Source organism: Oculina patagonica, chromosome 3, assembly GCF_052425735.1.
Source record: "Oculina patagonica isolate OP01 chromosome 3, crgOcupat, whole genome shotgun sequence".
Classification (NCBI taxonomy): Eukaryota; Metazoa; Cnidaria; class Anthozoa; order Scleractinia; family Oculinidae; genus Oculina; species Oculina patagonica.
In genome coordinates this window covers 27,752,845-27,775,280 of record NC_135760.1, presented here as the reverse complement: position 1 = coordinate 27,775,280, position 22,436 = coordinate 27,752,845, and the positions used below count along the sequence as shown (strand labels likewise).

General features: G+C 37.0%; 1 protein-coding gene across 1 annotated transcript; it reads left to right on the top strand.

Annotated features, from left to right (window-relative positions):
* The first annotated feature begins 324 nt into the window (after positions 1 to 324).
* LOC144645774 (prolactin-releasing peptide receptor-like) lies at positions 325 to 7,385 on the top strand. Its single transcript, XM_078505322.1, has 3 exons — positions 325 to 367; positions 1,498 to 1,557; positions 5,112 to 7,385. The coding sequence occupies exon 3, from the start codon at positions 5,295 to 5,297 to the stop codon at positions 6,540 to 6,542; it is 1,248 nt and encodes a 415-aa protein (XP_078361448.1). The 5' UTR covers positions 325 to 367; positions 1,498 to 1,557; positions 5,112 to 5,294; the 3' UTR covers positions 6,543 to 7,385.
* Positions 7,386 to 22,436: the final 15,051 nt, after the last annotated feature.

Here is a 22,436-nt window from a genome sequence, read left to right as displayed (position 1 = left end):
TAACGCAAGGTAAGTTGAAGAAAGAATATTTTGCCAAATTATCAAGGAAAAACAGTGGTTTAATAACTTAATTGACAGCTGTATAAAGCTGCTCACAATCACGGAAATCACGTCTAAGAGGCTTCAAGTTTTCAAAATTTTCTGAGGGGGCATGCCCCCAGACCCTCCTAGGGGGATGGAGCCTTCGGCTCCATTAAATATGGGCCTCACATCCAAAATCATTTGCAATCCCACTTTCAAAAAACTGCCTGAAAGCCCAATCCCCCCCTAAAAAATTATTGGTAAACAGCCACCCCCCTTTGAAAAATCCTGGATCCGCCCCTGGGTGCCACAGGCTCTGCAAATCCTGATCTTGTTTCACACCAAGGTAAGCCATTTTCCACACCTGTTTTCAAGCCTGGTTGTTTGGGCATCATCCCGCTTTCTCTTATCAATTGATATTTCTTGGCTACTTTCTTTCTCTCGTTTTCGGCCCAGATAAAGAGAGAGTAATAAGTTACACCGCAAATGATGACAGGAAATGTGACAACGTTTGACGCAAACATCTATGACCCACTGCCATACCAAAACAGCTCAAAACCCCATAGCTTTGGGAGTGGACACTACCGTCTTACCTTGGTAAACCCCGGTCATATCTTGACTCCGTCTCAGCAAGACATTTGCTTCGTGGACTGAAGTCTAAATATATTTAATGCTAACTGATAAATATGTGGATTTGCCTTAATTTTCAGCCATACAGAGCTCGCAGAATTCTCGGCTTCTAAACTGTAAAGATAGGGAGGAATTAAGCATGAAATTGGGACTTGTTTGGGCGTTAAACGCACCATGTCGATTGAAACTGGGGTTTATTTAAGCGATAAACGTTATATTTATACGAAGGAAACTAGCCTGGACAAAAACGAGCGGCGAAGCAGCGAGAGGAATGGGAAGAAGGGATCGGGAGCTCATTACCTCCTCCCCATTCCTCATCCTTACTCCCTTCGCGGGTTTGCCGCTCGTTTTTTTGCCTCGTTTTGCGCCAACGAAACCGCCAGCCTTGCAGCCTAAAAGGGAATGAGGTATCGACTGTTTTCTTTTTCAAAATAACATATGATTGAAAGAAAGTTCCTTTACCTAAATTAGTGTACAGCTGTTTCGCCGTGCCGCATTACCGTGTGAAGTTCAGCAATGAATTTCCTAATAATCAGGTAACAAATTATTGAGGCTTTCTAAAAGAAGATATCCAAATCTGTTCAATTTACCATCATCGGATTTGGGTTTGTTTTGATTAAGTTTGAAGATTAACGAAACAAAATGTTCGATCGGTTAGCTAAGCTGTCTTTACCCTTCCTTGTCATTACGGGCGTATGTTTATTTTGTATTTGAGTTTGCAAAACATGCATCCATATACCCACCATGTTTTAAAAGAGATCGTGATGCGAATAAATATACAATCCACGCTGAGCCTGCTAAAGCAGGTGTTCTTTATTACAATAAATATTACAATTCCTGCTTCAGGTGCTATACGCTGAAAGAACGCAATGAAAAATGAAAGACAAGTTTCCACTAAGTAAGAAGGTAAGAAAATTCTAATTTCGCTTACTTTCTTTGAGCTTTTTGACGACAAAAACAACAACAGCAAGCTAAAATAAGGGGCGAGAAACGAACTTTGAATTTGTAAGATCAGACACTACTGAAACTTTATGATTCATAATTTGAATCATTTATTACCTTTATTGATTACCTAATGTCACGACAGAGGGGGCAGTGGAAAACGATCCATCTGAATACAGCCTGCTGTAGATACATCGTATTTCTTCTGCAATTATGGATAAAAGATAAAGTGAGCATCAAAACACTGTGCGATAAATAAAGTCTGGATCGATTTGTTTGACAGGTTTTTGCACTGATCATTGAATTGTCTACACACTCATTTGTATGTAAAAATGTCTTTTTTGAATGTTTTCTAAATTTGAAGAAGATTAGAGTAATGGTTATTTTTATGATCGATTTATCGCTATTAATTCTAGAGCGCTGGGTAAAACTCTTGCCAATTATTCCACCGCGGCTGTCAGGCGGGGAGGTCGGTGACAGCGAAGGGATTTTTTTCTCTGCTTGTTCAAGTGAACATAACAACAAACGAAAACATAATTTTCGTCGAATCGCTTTCACTCAATTATTTTTCTTTCTTCGAATGTACTGTACTGACGAAATTCCTTTCGGAAAGACCACATTCTTTATTGGCTTATTTATTTTTGTTTTTTACTCAGTTTGTTGAACTTTTCAACTGCATTTTCTTTTTAACTCTTCATGAGATTGACATGTATTTTTAACCTGTATATTTTCTCCCAATATTGATTAATTCTTCCCTCATTTTCCCTCTGATCGAGAGGAATTTTAATTTTAATCTGACTTGTATAAAACACAGCGCGTTTGTAAAAGCCTGATTTTTCTCCAAGTGTTCTCAAAGTGTTTGTTTTAACGAAAGCGTGCTACATGGATAACACTGGATTTAAGATTTTTTTTTCGATCTAATTTTAACATTATGTCGAAATATAACAACTTTTGACGCACGATGCACCAATTTATTTGACGCGAAACTTGGTCACATAGATATGTTCGGAGTATGGTTTTCAGATTTTCAGAGTCGCAATCCGGCATGTTAGAATTTAAAAACCCCGATTTAATTTTTTCCAAAAACGCATTCTAAAAGAATGAAGCATGGCAATATTAGACTTTTGTCTTGTATTTTAGTTGGAAAATGTGTGCACAATGCTTTAGTTTCTCCAGTCAGTATACTTCCACTATATAATAATGAATCTTGTTTGAATATCCCATCAATTTTCCTGTAAAGACAACGAAGATATTGAGAGTGGCATGCTCAAGTCAGACACGTGAGTCAAGTTTCCTTACACAGGAAAAGGGAAGGTTGATTTTGTTTTTCAATTTTGCCTGGCGTTTTATAGTCACTACGTTTATAGCTACTATAGCTTGAAATGGATTAAAGTTTGAAACTGTTTCCTATCTCAGCGTGCGTTCCATCTACACTCGAACCCTTTTTGAAGTCATCCGGCCAATTTATGTGGGGTGTGTGCCCGGCCATCTTAAATGAGTTTAAACTAAGCGCGGCCATTTCACAGTGAACGGTTTGTTTTTCGTTCAACTGGATTGAAAACAAACTAACAAACTATAAACCGCTATCTTCAATTATCTCTAAATCAGTGTTTAACTCTTACGCTATAGTACACAATTTCAGACTCAATTTCAAGTTGGTTTCAATTTTTCACTTTTTTCCCCAACGCAAGAACTGGTTTTATTGCATTTTATACACCGGATATGTTGCCTGAAAAACAAAACAACAAAAAAATTAAAAAAAAAACAGACGGTCTGTTATCTGTTCAGTTGTTTACACTATCAAGCGCTCTATATATTGCTTACCCTTATTATGGAACATGTGTTTTCTCACTCACGTTACAAAGGTTGTACAGCTGTATATATGGAAAGGAGTTGCCTTATTTTAACAACAATGGCAAAACTGGGAAGTTGTTCCTCAGACAAAAAAGTGAGACAGATTTTGCCTGTCACTTAAAAGGCGTTAACTTGAAAAAATACGAATTTAAAATGGCAAAGTGCCTAGTCAAAACACTCAGTGTCATAAATAGTGGCACTTAGCGCGAACTTCATGTGAAAACAAGGGTATTTAATAACGAATTCATTTCCTCTGGTCTATTTCTTCCTTTCTTGCTTGTAGTTCCCCATCCGCTTAACTCTAAGTAAACAAGAAGTCTCGAAAAAACGGATTCACTAATTTAGCATTTTTTTTTACAAATTAAAACATTTATCGTATCACCACATGCAATACAATGGCCGTGGCCTGACCACTCATTGCATTTCTTGTGGGGTTTCATTTTGATTATCCCATATCTCTTTCTTCCTGACTCAGAGTAAATTTAAAGAAAACCACTGTTTAAAGATGACTTAACACAGCTCCTGAAATGCATGACACATGTGGCATAATAAAAGGATCAAAACTCATTTAGTTAGCACTTAGTTCGTGCAGGAGCCAAACCATAAACAATCAGGGAGATTGAAAAATGGACCACCACACTGAAATAATACAAACATCGAGGATGACAAAAATTGATCTTAAATTAACGTGGTTTGTGGAGACTAAACGACAGACACATCAAACAGCTTGAAAGCCATTTAATTTTAATTTTAATAGAAATAAAGCCTGTGAGGGAGAGCAGGAAGTCAATACGGGTACAATGGAACAAAAAAGCAAATTGTTTCCGTACGTTTTTCAGCCAGGCTTTTAAACATACACTCTTCAACCCAACGACAGTTCTTGTTTTTCAGGTTGGTTGTACTGCTGTTTAAAACCTGTTACTGGCACGGCCTCATAAATATAATAATTTCTGTCATATTTTATCCTTCCAAGCCGTGACTTTAGGTGTGCTCTTTACATATTTCAAGGAGCACAATTTTTTGACTTCAAATGACATATTCAAAGCACCCAATGGACGGAACTTGAACGCATTTAGATATCACGCCCCCTCTAAGTGAAAAGAAAAAATAATTTCTATTGCTCAGTTCAATGAATGACTTCCAAACTGAGCGTTAATTGCTTGACAATTGCTTGAAAATTATTTTCAAAGAGCGGTGTAAATTTTTGATATGAACTTGTTTCATTTTGGAAATAAAAACTTTGAGTTAAGAAAACAAAAGGGAAATTTTATTTTCCATGCAATAGAGTTTAGTTTTTGTTAAGATATTCTTTTCTCTTAAAAGAAAAATAAAAATAATAAATTGTTTATAAAATGCAAATGAACCGCACTTTTGCTCGAGGCAAAGATCCAATGTATCCGGCTATATATAAGTTTTATGTTTCCATTTTTTTCATGGTGCAAAGAGCACGAAAAGCCTTTAAGGAAAACTGTAGCATTACTGTGGATAGTAAATCACTTTATTTTTATTTTTTATGTCGGTATTAAAGTGACGATTTGTGTCCAAGATCGGCTTCTTTATTTCACCTGAGCAAGCCTATAAAAATTCTTAAATTGTTACTTAATAGAATGTAAATGAGCCACTTTGCTGTGGGCGAAATTAATGTATCCGGTTTTTGTTCATAGGCCACCGTCGAGTAGCTGAAGGAAGAAAAAGATCCAGTCATTAAATAGGCTACTTGCATTACAAATGTCCATAAAACGTGACGATTTGTCGTTTTAAAATTGACCCCGCAACAACAAGACATACAGTTTCGACGAAACATTAGAATCGTAAAGACGACTCTCAAAAATCAGTGTTTTGTGAAGATGTCATGCTTTAGGAACACTGTAAACCAAACAGCTGCAGATGCCACCAACAACACTTCATTTGTGTTCGCTCCTGAACCTGAAACATTACGAATTATTCGTACCGTCTTGTTCAGCCTGATAGCAGTGCTTTCACTGGTTGGAAACTATGTGGTGTGTCGAGCAGTGTGGAAACAGCCCGGGACCAAGCCGTTTGCATATTACTTAGTCAGTAACTTGGCTTTCGCTGAAATTCTCAGCACAATTTCTTTGGTGTTCACAATCCATGCATACGAGCCGCCATGGTCTTGGAAGCTGGGATATGCCATGTGCAAGATTCTGGATCCTTTACAAATAGCAAGCGCGCTGGTTATCACAACAACATTAGCCAGTCTTGCCGTTTATCGTTGTCTTCTACTCGTCAAGCCACTGGTCGCCAAACCAACTCGCAGACAAACGCGTTGTGTTATAATTGCCACATGGGTGGGGTCCGTTGGGCTTTCGGTTCCTGCATCGCTCTTCCGTGTTGTGAATTCATACGGTGACAATTGTGAAACTCACAGATGCGAAGAAGTATTTCCAGAAGGCTATGTGCACTACCAGGATGCATATTCAGTTGTCCTTTTTGTAGTCAACTTTGCCCTGCCACTTGTCATAATGGCGATATCTTATGCTTTGGTCAGTAAGAAAATCAAGGAACACATCTTTGTCATTGCAAAGCTCCAAGACGAACAGAACAAGGCTCTTTCGTCCGTCACGCGCCAGTCCACATGCACCGAGGAGCAAGGAGGCAGCTTGTTGAGCCAGACAGTTGGCGAAAACCAAGAAGAAACTGACTTGATGAACATTGTCATTGACAGCAAGAAAGAAAAGGTCAAATATCTTCAACGAAAAAGTCCCAATTATCAAAACCTTGAAGAACAAGAAGAAAAAAGGAATTCACAGGAACACTTACCAAACAACGTAATATCGCAACCGAACAACAAAACTTTTGAACTGGAGAACGATTTGCTTAAGATGGTTTTTGCATTAGTTTTAATTTTTGTAGTTTGCTATATTCCTTATCAAGTTCAGTTCCTTTTGCATGAATTTAGAGTGGAAGTGTTTTTAAACTGGCCTCATTATTACACTTTCTCCAGGATTGTTTTTACTTTAACGTGCTTGCCAAGCGCCCTGCATCCTGTCTGTTATGGAATGATGAGTAAGTTTTATCACAAAGCATTTATTAGACTGATAGCCTGTAGACGATACTCAAACAATGATGTTTAGGGTAATATATCACAACAAATCCTGTTCATTTCTACCTGGTAAAATGAAAACAAAACAGTCATTCATATTGTAGCCGTCTGTAGATATTTACGCCGTAAACAAGTCGTGTACTTACTGCTTTTGGAGAGGGTGAGAAGGGAGGGATTATGATCTTCGGAGCTGAGATGTAATTTGATGTCTTAGTAATCTAAACATACCAACGACATAAAGCAGGCTCAAAACTATTTGTAGCGTTAAAATGGGAAACAAGCTCCAGTAGGACGATACAATCCAATATTTTTCGAGGGTTTTTTTGTTCCAGAGATCTGAGATTTGGGAGTCTTATTATGGCAAGTTAGTTGTCAAATTACGGTTGGAACGTTAATAAAATGATGGTCCCGTCAGCTTCAAAACCTTTCTACTGACTTTAATGTTCGTTTATTCGCATTAATGTAGAACGATACCCTAAAATGCAAGAAATAATAATGCTCAATTTTGATCAACCTGTTCTTATGGGTATTTGATCGCCGTTCAAGGTGCTTCCATTTAACAAAAAATGTCGCCATGGCAACAAGATCATTCCCTACAGTCCTTTCTTCTACGTGGGAGAGGAATACTTTACCATAACTATTCAGTTATTCTTAGCCGATTAGCGTAGGCTCGATATTAAATTTATCATTCAGTATTCTGTGACCAGTATTTGTTATTGCAGGGTGTATCCCAGCATTACGAAATTTAAATATTTGATATTTCTTTATGATTGTAAGCCAGTATTTATTCTAAATAAACAATACAAGACTGTCAATTCAGTTCAGCATCTGTCGAGGAACTATCGGCTGACAGTTCCCGCGTAAATTTCAAGTTCTTAAAACAAATATTAGCCCGAAAAGCGGAGCTTTTATTCTAGTATAATACAATATAATATTCTATTTAAGACTGCTCAAAGAACCTTGGGCAATATATTTAAGTTGTCATGTGATCGCTTGTCAATTGAAAATAAATCTTAATTGTGGTAGGTTTATTGCATTGAGGCACTACTAACTGAAGTATTGGATTTATATAGTTAGGGCCGAATCGCACTAGCGGACAAATTTTGTAACAATTGGTAGATTTCATCATCAACGTGTCACTTGTTACAGAAAACAAGTGCGAATGCGTTTTTTGAGACCAAGAACTTGTCTAACATTTCACGAAAACAAAGAAGCAGTTGTCTTATGATTGGTCCGCGTTGCACGCGCGATAGATTTTGTCAAAGAATTGCAAAAACAAGTGCGAACGACTTGTTGGACAAGGGCAAATTTTGTCAAAACGGACAAATCATCAAAGGGGCCGTTATCCTGCCCCATGGCAGGACATTTCATGACAAGTCGCATTCCCATGCCCCTCGTAATGCCAGATAACAATACGTTGTTGATTGGCTATTGTGTTTGGCCCAAATTGCACCGAAAAACAACACGCACTCAAAAATTGTTGGGATAGTACTTGGCTTCACACTAGAGCTTAAAGTATAGTCTAAGTGCACCTGGAACCTACTTTGAGTGTGAAGGGGTAAAACGTACTTACTTGAACTTTTCTTGGTGACCATGGAAACTTTCGTAGTTCAAAGAAGCCGAAGTACGCCGCCAAGTATGGTCTACACCACACTTGAGAACGCACTTGACCAATAGGAAATGGAAGCCAACTGAAAGCGCGCGCGTGCAGCGTTGTCACGATTCTGAAAAACAGCTTGCCAGCTGAAATCAGAAGAAATTCAAAATGGACGGCTGGTGTTCGGAGGAGCAAGAGTCTTTTATGTAAGTTAACAAAGAAAGAAAAGAAAAGTCGATGCATATGGTTAAACTTATAATAAACTTATAATCCTATTTTAACTTCCGTTTTTTCAGAGACGGCTTTAACCATCGGTTTTCATTTCTACCACGAAATGCGGTTCTTCAAAACCAGCCACACGTGCAGCCACTATTTCAACCTGGCCACTTCTTCGCGCCGCAACAAATACACTTTATCCCGCCGACTCCTTCAAACAATCCAAAGTAACGACAAAATAAATAGGAAATTACAAAAAAACTATTCTCTTTTGCAAAGGCCTCATGATTTCACAAGCGTGCAATCGTGTTTGTGATAATTATGCGTGACTGATTTTACCCCGCGAAAGATGATTGACAGCTTGTAACTCAAGTAATATACTTAGTCATCAAGTGTGAAGCCAGATTTTGTAAAATACGACTTAAGATTTTTAAGTGCACTTGATTCAAGTGCTGACTTGAAACTAACTTAGCTTCTAGTGTGAAGCCAAGTAGTATGCACCGTGATGTGGCTCTCACTATCTTAATCCAGCCGCAAAATTTTTTTGCGAGATGCAGAGCATATTTACAAGTGAAGTGTTTCGGCCAAATGTAAGAATGAGAAAAGAAAAAGTTATCTTGAGACGACTCATTATTCTACTGCATGAGAACACGCGTACTTTAAGGTCGCGCAGGACCCTTGCAATCATTAGTATGTATTTATTTAAAGAGTATGCAAGAACTGCCGGACGACTGAAGCCGACAACAAACGAAATATTTATGAGAATGTTTGTTTTTACTCTTTTGTACAAGTAATTACTAGTAATTGTTCTCAGCTTTGTGCACGTGCGCTGGAACATAGGGAATTATCATAATTAGATTCAAAGCTTTGAATATATCACACGTTGTTGTAAACATTGACTCGGAAGGTCTTCGGAAGCCTCAAAACCTGCAATTTTGTGTCCAAGTTTTCTCCGCCGATATAGAATTTCAAGAGTTGATTCGCGAGGAACATAAACTTGGTTAACTCTATTGTGCTATGACTAGAGCGAATTTTTAAATTTTCTTCTCAAAATGAAGATAGCACGTTTCAAAGTTTAGATTTCACATTTTTGCTCTCTTAGAAGCCATTAACTTAAATTTCGTTCTAGCCATAGCACAAAATAGGTTATGATTTACCACTAAGCTATATAATCATTTAATTTGGTGCGCTGTTCTAGCTGAAAACTTGGACACAAAATCGCATTATCTGCATTTAAGGGCTTGTAACATCACAGACAACGGTCATATCTCAGTAAAAGGACAATCGTGATGTAATTCCATCATCCCCGAATATCCTCGTTAAATTTTAGAGGAATCGATGTTCAAAATGTAGTGAATTAAAGCTTTGCAAGATAGCACTCCGTCAAGAAATTTGCGCGACCTTAAATTTTTTACCGCGTTGCACTGCATATTTGATGTTTGCCCAAGACGGCCGTGCTGAGAAATGTACAGGAATGCTCGAAGCACGTGCAGAGCTATTGCACTAATAATTACACCTTTTGTTTTCTTCAAAATGTCTCTGACTTGTCGCGACAATTTTGTTTTTGTCAAAAATGTTATGACATTTAAAACTTGTCCGCTAGTGCGATTCGGCCCTTAGCTTAAATACTCCTGCAAGTAGGAATACTATGCTTAGCTGTAGGTTTAAATAAACTACTATAAACATACACAAGTATCAACTTCAGATTATTCGTATACTGGGTAATAGCATGTACTATACTCATGTACTCATGTGGAAATACCGAGATAAATCGTTGTTGTTGTTGTTTTTGTTGTGTGGCTGTGTGCTTATGATGATGCCAGCACTGAGAAAATACACTGCGTCCCAACCCTCTAATATTGTATAGCAGTGAATAATTTTTGCGTTTTTCAGTTTTCTAAACATGTGCTGTAAACAGCATTTAGCGCTCAGTATTAAACAGTTATTAATTAGTAATTTTACGCAAATTTAAAACATTAGCGATATCGCGTAAACCAGTTTGTAATGAACTTATAGCTAAGATGGAAGTTAATGTTCAGTAAAAGATCAACGCCATTTAAAAGTTAATGCACATTATACATTATATACATTATATGAACATTATGTGTGTCAGAAAATGTTAGAAATCTAGGTTAATTTCAACGATTCATTCTACCTAATGTCCTTCATAGTCGAACTGTTCGAAGACAAGTGCCATCAATATTCCCAGCACTCGATATTAAAATTCAAGTTGAGAAAAAAACGAGATAAAGAGAAAGGCGGCAGCCAGATCATGTCGATCCATACACAATGCTGTCCGTAAAATGCCACGCACGGAAGAAAGTGAATTCTTTTTATGTACTGCCGTCACTGTTAGCTAAAAAATTGTAAATTACGTTTTTAAGGTTCTGTTTCTAAATAAGTTTTGAATTTAAAAATGTACATGAATTATTGTTTATGCTACCTCACTTGTACCTGCCTTGTCGAACAAACTATCTTCAAAACGGACGAAATGCTATCTCAGAACCTATTTTTTCAAAATTTCCTGGGGAATACCCTGAGACACTCCTACGTTCTCGCCCCGGAGGCCCCCCCCCCCCCCCCCTTCTCCTTCCCCTTTGAACGCCAGCCACGCAGGCTAAACAGACAACAACAGACAACAGAATTAAAGAATAAAAGATCCTGCCGATCGGCTGCCTGCATAAAGCGATGACGTTATCTGTTACACGTCATCGCTTTAGACTGCAAAACAGTCGTTTTTTCTCTAAAGTCGTTAAAAAAAGCGCTTATCGAAGGCGCGAAGCGCCGATCGTCTCGCGTGCCAGTTTTGACATTGCAGGGTGTCAAGTGACAAATGGCACTTAGAAAATAGGAAAATAGGAATGACAATGTCCAAAAAATAGGAAATAAATAGGAATTCTCACCCCAAAATAGGAAAAAATAGGAGGATTTCTTTGAGTTCTATCCTCTTAACACTCCCAACAGCAACTTTGTTTCACAACCCAACGCTTTAATATTTAACAGGCACAATGGCATACATCCACAATGTATTGCCGTATAAACAAATGTTACCAAGCACAACTCATCCTACAACAATTACCAGATTCCAAATTTCATTAGATACTTCACAAGATGCCTTTACTTTAAGTCATTAGACCTTTCAAACTGTGAGAATGAAAAGCTAATTTTTTTACAAACCGAAACAATATAATGTTCACTTTCACCAAATGTATGTCTTTCTTACAATAAAAGCCAACCACGACTTTGAAAAATCAACAATCAAAAAGTCCAACACTATACTGTTTTGGCTCTTTAAGCAGATTGGGTAACCTTAGCTTTGCTCTCGTTTTTGGCAGCATTTGCTGTTAAGGACATGGCCTTTTCTAACAGTCTGTGCTGTTTGTCAGTCAACAGTTTTCTCTTTTGTCCTATTTTCTCCAAGCTTTGCATTGCTTGGTCTCGCTTGGTCTTAGCAGTGTCAAGCATCATTGTGGCTACATTAACAGTTTGTTTGTTGACAGCTGTTGCTGAAAAGACATCATTAGTTCATCAGCCGCTTTCAAGTCTGCTTTTACTACTTCTTCCTCTCGCATCAGAGTATCCTCACTATCTTGCATGCTATCAAAAGCACTGAGAAAGTCTGGGCACGAGTTTCAGAAGAAAATCACTCATAAAGGCTTCAAAGCGGTCTTCTTTGACATAAAGTTTCAGTTTTTTTGTAGAATTTATCAGTTTTATTGACAATTTCATTTCAAATATTTCACAATGTTTCTGTGTACCTGAGAAAACCCTAAAAAATAGGAATTTCATGAAAAAATAGGAGAAAATAGGAGACAGGCCAAAAAATAGGAAAAAATAGGAAAAAATAGGAACTTGACACCCTGACATTGGCTACAGACCTCTCGCTCTCGTTCGAAGACCAAGCGCATTCGCAAAAGATACGCGGACAGTTTTGCAGTCTATCATCGCTTAAACACTTAACTGTACACTGTAAACTGGAACAAGACAAAAATAAGACCATATTCGCTGGTTGAAGCAAAAGTTGAGAGGTTCTGTAAACTGTAATACTGTACTGTAAGTCAGAGAAAACGAAATCTTCGATACCCATACACTAAAGCAGAGAAGTAATCAGTTTTAGCGGAATGATTGTTTTGGTGAGTGAGTTTGGTATCCTTGAGGCATTAAAATTGTTACTGACGCTAGAAGTTTCGGTACAATTCTACCGAAACTTCAAGCGTCAGTAACCGTGGCAGTTTTAACTATGTTATGTCATCCTTGAGGCGCTGACTAACTTTGCTTTATGTCAATACGAAGTTCTGAAGGACACATTATCCACTAAAACAAACACTTCTCAAGTGTCCGTTGACGGTTTCAAAGTGTCCGTTGTCTGTCTAAGAGGGAGTTTAGCTACAGTAAAATGACTGAAAAACGGCAGGGACCAACACCAGGTGTCCGTCTAATAGAGCCGAGGTGACCGTTAAGAGAGAGTTGACTGTAATCTTGAGCAAATTATTTTAAAAGAAAAGGCCAAATACTTGCAAAGCTAACTGACTAGAGTGTGTGCAGGACGGAAAAGGACGGAAGGCGGAAGAGCATATAAATAGGCACTCTGGTAAACTAAAGGAGCACTGTCACGATATTTTGAGCCATTTTTCTGATTACTTCCAAATTGAAGGAAACCTCAAAATAATAGTTTTCTAACATAAGAAAACATCAAAGAAATTATATAAACGCTAAAATGACCAAGGATGGTTTCAACGGACGAAGATTGAGATAGATTGCGGACAACAGAGTTCTCCGTGACGTAGCTGCTTTAAGAGATTTGTGAAGCGAACAAGTAGGAATCAAAGGATAAAAAATTACTAGCAGGTAGCCAATTTTATAGATTTTTGTAAATTTGATACAATTTAATAAAGACTGGCGACACTCCTGAAGGTACACTGCGACCTTAATCAGTTATTTCTCAAACTCATTAATTATTCATATTGTTATTAGCCTACCAGAACGCCCCATTCTGGTCAGGTGGATGAGTTTAGAAACCCAATGAAAAACGAGTTGAAAACCACACGTGTTTGGAAACGATTTTAAACCCGTGTGTAAAATGTTTCTTAATCTGCATATTCATAAAGCAACAGAACAACAACGTTTAAAAAATCGCTTTTCCGATGCAGACAATAAATTTCACCATCAAACATTTCATTACGAAACTTACACACATTTCTTATTTGTTAGTGAATCGAACAGTTATTCAAGTCCACACAATAAAAAGGGCTTACTGAGAATTGACTGCTTTCTCGTTCGATGCTATCTCTTCTTTAGGTTTACTTTCTTTAAAGAAGCCACGTGGTTCCAACGTTAGCACTTTCAACGTCCACTCTATGCCGTTCCAAAAAATGAAGCCGCCCATTTGTTTTTGCAGAGGCTACACTTTGGAACCGGGCCCTTTCTATGCAAAACTCTCCTAAATCTATTCGCCACGGCGAAGCAAAGTACTAAGCAGAGCGTTCGTTTCGATCAAACAACCAACGAAGCGGGAGATATACAATCAATAATTATTACAGAAAGTTGTGAAAATCTAACAAGTGGGTGTCAGATATCCTTGACAAAGCCAACAATTGGATAACCTAGCAAGTATGTGTCATGATCGAGTTCCATTGTAAAAATATAACAAACGAAAACAAACCTGTCCGAATAGGCACTGCTAATTACGTAGAAAAATTATCTAATTTTCTTCGTTGGAGAAGTAATTTCAAGAACTCGTGCTTCGGGTTTTACCAGGTTTCCAAACGCTCGAAAACAATAAAACCACTCGGCCTGCGGCCTCGTGGTTTCAAAAGTTTTCTCGCGTTTGGAAACCTGATGAAACCCTCGCACTCGTTTTTGAAATAGTACATGATTAACTTGTTAATTAGCTATATAGTTCATTAGTTAGTTAATTAGTTAATACAACTTCGTAAGAGGTTTTGGATAGAATGGGGGGTTATAAGTGGAATTAAAAAAACGTTTCAAATTGAGCTGCAGCATTGTTGATTGAAATACATCTTTTATTTACTTGTATTTAATTAAGTTTTTAAATGCCAAATTACACTGAATTCATATTAATATTTGCAACAAAATCAAAACTGTAACAACAAAAATTTTGAAACACAATAAAATGGCAGAGACTTTTCACTATCATCATCATCATCATCATCATTATTACAGTATTATTATTAAGCGTTTTACACTTAAAGTAAGACTACAGTAAAACAACGAACAGTAACTTTAATAGTATTTAATAATAATAAGATAGTAATAAACACATTGCTTATAATCGAGGGGGTGGTGGCTCATACACTGGTTTTTACAGTATTCTGCATGCATTTTTAAGAGCTATGAACCAGTCTGGTTCAGGTCTGCTATATCGTTGCCTCACATTCACTGTGATTAGCCACCTAAAAACCATCTTCAAGAACAAATACCTCCATCTGCACACCAAAAGTACTTTCCAATGTATCAGCAGCTGCACCATTACTGTCCTCAAGTCCTTTACTGTGATCATGTTTGGAACAATAAATATCACAGTGTTTTACAACATGCTCTGTAAGTTGAGGAGCATCTGGGAAACACTGACCACATTTGATGCATTTGTGCGGAACATCGTTGCTGTAATTTTCAATAATTTTTTTGCCATCTCCTGAGTCACTCAAACCTTCCTCATTCTGACTACACTCAGTGACCTCCATCTCATTATAGTTGTCTGCAACATACTTTTTACAATGTATTCTGTGTATTCTTCTCATGTGTTTATTGCAGTTTGTTGAAAGGGCAAATCGCATGTCGCATTCTGTACATTTAAAGGGTTTCTCTCCTGTGTGGAGCCTCTCATGATTCCTCAGACCTTCAGGTCGTGCAAAGCTTCTACAACATTGTTTACATTTGTGAGGCTTTATACCCAAGTGAGTCTTTGTGTGCCTTATTAGTGACGATTGATGCAAAAAGATACCATCACAATAAGTACACTTAAAAGTTCCTCTTTCTGTGTGGATTTTTTCATGATTCCTCAGATCTTCATAATGTACAAAGTCTTTCTGACATTCTTTACATTTGTGAGCCTTCATACCAGGATGAATCTTTCTGTGTTTTCTAAATGATGATTTACATAAAAAAATCTTTTCACAAACAGTACATTTAAGAGGGTTTTCTCCATGCTGACTTTTTATATGAGCTTCAAGGTGACCTGGTAGTTTGAAAGACATGTGGCATCGTGAACACTTGTGGGGTCTCATCTCTGCATGTGTTCTCCGATGTTTAACAAGTTGTGGAGCAGATGAAAAGGCACCATTGCACTGAGTACACTGGAAGGGTAATTTCTTGTCACCGTGAACTCTCTGTGTATGCAACCGAAGGAGGATATTACTCTCGAAACACTTGCCACACTGGTTACAACTGCTAAGGTTCTCTCCACTGCCACTTTCAGCTTGATGTACTTTTGAGTGGAACTCCAAATAGAGAGGCGTTCTAAAGCCTTGATTGCAACGAGAACATTTATAGGGTCTCTCACCAGTGTGAATTCTTTTATGAATTTTAAGTGCTGTCAGATTTCTAAAACGTTGGCCACAATGGGCACATTTTGGATTGTGCATTTGTTTGTGATATCCGAGATCAGAAACTGATGTAAAAAGTTTCCCACAGTGACTACATTCGTGGGTCTTTTCAGGATTATAAACCTTTATATTTCTTGTTATATGCTCTGATAAACTTAGTGGATTTTTAAAGATTTTGTTGCAGTGGGTACATTCTACGGGCTTGGACTCATGTCTTTTGACGTGTCTTCTCAGACTCTTGGTAGTCTTGAAAAAGCAGTTACAGAGATTACATTTAAACTTCCTCTCTTCTGAGTGAACTTGCTGGTGTGCCTTTAGCTGATATGGAAGCCTAAATGCCTTATTGCAATGAGTACATTTATTGTTCTTCACACCAATGTGTATTTCTTTATGCAATCTAAAGCGTGTAGCACTCCTAAAGGTCTTGTGACAATCAGTGCATTTGTAGTGTATCTTCTCATGTGTGCGTTCATGTACAAGAAGCTTTGATTTGGTCGCATATGAGCGGTTACATTAGCTGCAATTGTGGGGCTTCACACCTGTATGGTGTTTTTTATGCGCTTCAAGCCTTGACTTGCTGACAAAAGTCTCATCACAGTGGGTACAATTGAAGGGTTTTGGTACTTCAGTATGTTTTTGTTTGTGGGAAAAGAGAGATGACTTAACTGAAAAAGACTTGTCACAGTGGGTGCACTTGTAAGGCTTTTCCCCAGTGTGAAATCGTTCATGTATTTTGAGTTGGGACTTGATTCTGAATCTCTTTTCACAGTATGAGCATTTAAAGAATAGCTCACCTGTATGTTGTTTTCTTTCATGTTGTTTAAACCGAGTCTGGTTCTTAAAAGACTTGTCACAGTATGTGCATTTATAAGACACTGCAGGCAGTGTAGATTTGACACGTTTTTTGAGAGCCACTTTACTGCCAGAAGATTTTCCAGGTTTCTGTGGACTTGAAGACTCTACTTGCACCTCAGTTTTCTGAGATTCTTCAGGGTTTAATGGACTTAAATACCCCACTTGTACCTCATGCTTCTTGGCATGTGCTTTTAACTTCATCTCCTCTTGGAAGTACATGCCACAGTGTTTACATCTGAGCAGCTTTTCTATAGGGTGCAAAGACTGGTGGCTTTCCAATTCTGATTGTGAAACAAAACTCAATCCACATTGCCCACAAGTGTAGTGCCTTGCACTTGAACCAACAGGAGTAATAAAATTTAGAGTTCCTTGATATGTATCAGACATCTTTATTTCTGTTAAAAGAAACAAAATGAAGCTGTTATAGTAAACATAATTTGAGCTGTTTAGTTTTATACTTGAAGCCAGACAGCTAAAAATTCCTGGTGTAGCTAATCAAACCAAAAATCAGTCAAACTCAATTGAACAACCATCATTCGATTGTTTTTCGATTGATACGTAAATCTTACCTAATCAAACAGAAACTTTTCAGTGAGTTTGAGTACTGAACTTGTACATTTGATTTCAGAACTCGATTGGACTGATCAAACTTAAATTGCATAAACATTGATAAGCACTGCAGTCTTTATGCAATCAAATTATTAAATGAAGAGATGTGAGTGGAGTGTAAAATAAAAGCCCTCTAAGAGGTCATGTGGTTACTGTCTGCAGTAAATACATGTAAGAACGACAATGATGAGAGAGGAGTTGTATCTTTAGGTTTATTGGAGAGTACCTTATTTGCACTTTATTTCGCAGGTACGGTACTTAATTACGCGATTTTGACGAGACAGTATTACTGCTGTTTTATTTCCGCCATTTGGACAAAAAAGACATTACAAACATTGAAAATATGATAAAAACGTTAAAAATACGTTTGGCGGGTCTTCATTTCGGTTAACCTACAATGCACTTTTGTATGGAAAACACAATTTTTACCTAAAATTGATGAATCTTTGAATCAAGTAAACTGGTGTCCTAATGGTTAAAGAAGACGCTCCTCAAGCGTTCGACTCCACCACCTGCCGTAATTTTTTTTTAACATTTTCTTTTTTTCTTATTTTCTTTTTCTAAGTGTCTAGTGCAATTATTGCATTTAGCCGCACGTGCAAGTCCTGAAAACTCCATTTCAAGTTGACTTCGTAGTTTGGGTTAAATTTCGTGTTGTGTGTCTTGCGAATTTCCTCCTTGACAAACGCCCAACCAACGAAGACTTTAAGACCTCAATGTCCACTTTTTCTGCCATTGAGTACTTTCCAGATTCATTTCCTTCGATTCTAGACTTCAAAAGATGTCTTTTAATCGTAAACGAAGAAAATTTTTTAATAATAATAATAATAAAATATTTATATAGCGCCAATATCCTAAAAGTTCAAAAGCGCTTTACAGAAGTAACGTTAAAAATATTAAAAACACTATTAAAAAAAATAAATATAAAAATAGTTAAAAGGTTACAAAAATGCTTAAAATCTTAGACTAATAAAAAGTGTTGCTAAAAAGTTATAAAAATGCTTTTTTAAAAAGGAAAGTTTTAAGTTTATGTTTAAAAAGGGACACTGAGGAGCTGTTCTTAATGTCAGAAGGTAGAGTATTCCAGAGTGTAGGAGCTGCCACGGAGAAAGATCTTGCGCCATATGTTTTCAAATTGAAATGCGGAATAGAAAGAAGGTCTTTTGAAGATGAGTGTAGCTGACGAGGTGGAGTGTAAGGAGTAAGGAGGTCGCGAACGTATGAAGGTGCCAGATCGTTAAGAGCCTTGTACGTGATGAGTAGAATTTTATTGCCTTGAAAGGGCCTACAACAGACGCCATTTTCTTTGTTTGGTAAACCATGCATGAGAAATGGACATGGGAAAACGAGCCAGCAATGTCCCATACATTTTCAGTATGTTTTGGTCAGCGATTACACAAATAAAAAAAAGTCACTGACAGACTAACTTACAGACTCAATGGCATTAGGTTACTGGCTTTACTAAAAGAGCCAGTAACCACAAAAACAAAACCAAGTTTCAGACAACTTAAACCTTAATTACTTCAAGAAATTCAAAATCAATGAGATGAACCCTATCCCAGACTTTTTCAGCACTGTATCACTATCAGTGTTTTTAACAGGGAACCATTCGACAGCGACGTTGCCAGGATGAGTTTATTTACGTTTAGGAAAGCCTCTTTCTCTTCTGAGTGTTTATTCCTATTCTGGACTTAATTCTTCATAGCACTGATCAGCTTCTCAGCAAATGATACTCAATTCTAGACCAAAACTCTCTGATTTCTATACCCTATCTACCCCTGATCTCTGCCAGCCAATGTTACACTCTCAGGAGAGTGGGTCCAGGGACAATAATTATTGTCTATGCATGCTTATCAGTTAGTCAGTTTCTTTGCTAATCACTGCTGTACTGTACATGTAATTTTTAGTATCAATCACCTCCACCTCATGTTCTGAAGCCACTTGTTGTAACACTTGGTTGTACCAAATCACTTCAAATCTCGAGAATATTTTGAGTTTGAAACTTCTGCTTTAGGTAACAAGTACATTCAAACCTTGCTTTTTGTAGACTCAAATAAAATTACACAGAAATAATAATTATGTTGTGTGTGTAGATTACAGAATATCTTTGTGGCCATTTATTCATGCAAATGGCAGTTTATGAAATTGACAAAACTTATAAATTCCTGTTGGTAGTAATTACTGAGCAATTACAATTCATGCATGACCTAAAAAAAGAATAATCTATATTATGGACTAAACACAAGTAAGGTTTAAGGATTTTTTATTTTCTTTTGTTTTGTTTATTTTGGATGATTGCATTTGTAAGTAAGAGAAATGCCATTATAAATTGAACAGGATTTTGAAAAATTCTTCAATTCTGATTCACCAAATGTTTTCACCGTGTCATCTCGGATGTATTCAAACATGATTATTTAACACTGATTGTTCAATATATTCTTGAGTTTGGCGACAACTGCTGAGTTTTCATGTAGCATTTGGCAAAAAGGGGGGAAAAGTTGACATCCACCAAGACACCCAACATTTTGTCGACTTTCAATTGATCACACAGTTATTGATTGCGAATTTGTTAAAAGCTTTGTAAAAAATGTCATCGACTGGTTTAATGCAGTAAATAATTCGAATTTTACTCCAACAATTGAAGAAAAACTATTTGGCATCATGTCCGGTCCATACGACAAAACATTATTAAAGAAATTTAATTATACGACCTTGTTTATGACATTCTACATCAACACATGTAAGATGCAAAATAAAGCTATTCACCTCTCTACTTTCGTTGATAAAGTGCTATGTAAATACCGAATAGAACATCTTTTTTTAAATAATCGAATAGAAAAAACACTCTCCCCCAAAGCACTATAAGTAATAATAGGTACTTGTAACAATGTAAATACTGCTCTTGTAACAATGTAAATACTGCTCCTGAAACAATGTAAATACTGTACTTGTAAACTCATTTGTAACACTTTGTACTTGTAGCATAAGTAACAAGGTAAATACTGTACTTGTAAACACATGCAGTTAACAAATAAAGATATATATGGGCAAAAAAAAAAAGCGATGACTGACTGTGAAGAAACTTTACCGGGGAAACGTGAAGAAAGATTCCCGACACGTGTAAAATCAACAAGCATACAAAAGTAGATGAACAAGAATTCAAAGAATAACAATTTTAATTAATTACCTTTTATTCTTTGGTTGAATGTGTGCCTATCGCTAGAAGCGAACAAGATAATTTTTCTTTCTGAAGATCTTGTTAGTGCTTAGCTCGTTCACTGAACGTTGACAGTTCCCTGAGTCCGCTGCCGGTTCGCTTGCAACGTTCTTCTCGGTTAAACAAAAAAATTCAAAAGCCTGGTAAATTTTCTGTCAAAAGATTACTTTTTTAGCGATGGCGTGACATCGCTTTATGCCATCAAACGAACGGTTCGGTTTGTCTGTTTGGCCCGATCGAACAGAAAATCAAGTTTAACTTAACAAGAAATCGCCGCGTAAACACAAAAGCAAAATACTTCCGTGCAGTTAGAATGGAACACTACAATGTATAAACGAAAGAGACTAACTATACATGAATTGATGGGGTCTATTAGATTTAGTTGACAAAAATTTTTAATTCTTATAATACATTAAGGGACACTGTGAGCAAGAGACCGTTTGACCTTTCTAGCAGCTTAAAAGCTTGCTCGTGCGTATCGTATGTCGTTTATCCGTGATATCACACTACAGTATAACGCAATATTTGTTTAGACAACATAGGGAAATCTAAAAAAAGTATAAAAATATAAAATAAAATATCACTGTTGTTCAATTGAGAAAATCTATGAAGAAAATGTATTATTTGCATCCTTGGTCTGTGAATTCATAACAGCTATACAATCACTAACAAGCTTCTTATGTTTAAAAAAATGTAAGCTGCAGTTGGATAACAGTTTTTTTCACACACAGGGGTACTAGGCGGGTGTCAGCTACTTTTATTTACTTAAAGTTTTTTCTCAAAATTATGTAAGACCCCTTGTGAAACGCCATCGCTTCTGCATGCATCGCGTGCCATTTTTTAAAGTAGAAGTCCAATCCTGATGTCCGAAAACAAATGTGTCCTTGATTTAAACAAAACAAGATAAAAGTCATTTTCATTCATGGAAACTTACACATTTCTAGCCTGCGTGTGTGCGTGGCGTGATCTGACGTCACTTTCATGGTCTATATATATATACCAAAGTAAAGGTAAAAGGACTAGGTTTATCAGCATATAATAAATTTTCGGTTTTCGCTCTTAATTTCCGAGCACAGTCACCAAAGTGTTAAGTTGAATTTTTGATGAGGTGTGCCTAATTCCGGACGCATACCTACAGCAAACTTGTTTACCTATTTGAAAACAATTTTATGGAATAGGTTTTGAAAAACAAGCATTTTTGTAACTGTCTGTGCTGTATTTAAGCTTCAATACCTGTTTTGATTAATCTTCCTTGGCGAACTTCGTTTCAAGTGGCCGAAACATTCGCTGAACATTGTTTATGTCAATAACCTGATCTTGATTACCTTGCTAAAATTGAAAGAAAAATACTTTAAATTTTGCCTGAAAGACAATTTTTCAAAAGAATAATCCTTTATTTACCCTAATTACTTATATTTTGCCATGATCGCGAATAATATTTCCGAGAGAAAGGGAGTATTTTCCTTGTAACGATCGTCCGGAATTAGGGCACCAAATTTGACCAACTCTTTCCGTGATTACAAAGAAGCCAAAGAGATTTAGAAGATAAAACTCCACGACCTACTTACCAGCAGTGGAAGCTACATTGTGGGTAAGTTTCAGCTCGTAAGTGCTGTTTTGAGGTAAGATATTACGGTAAGTGCAAAAAGTGTCCGGTAATAGGGCAACATACTGTACAAGCTTTTCGAGTGTTCTCCCAACATCCCAAGTGGTTTTATTATGCCAGTAAAGCCCTAGAAAGTGCGCTGTATTGCTTTTATGAAATTACTATGAAAAAAAAAGGTCAAAGAAATAGGAATCTATTTTATATTACGTGATCAAATGTTTTATTCTCATTAAGTTTATCGGATGACAGGGTAGACAGGA

Excerpts from the sequence above, each read along its gene's own strand:
- LOC144645774 (XM_078505322.1), top strand. The coding sequence starts at position 5,295 with ATGTCATGCTTTAGGAACACTGTAAACCAAACAGCTGCAGATGCCACC.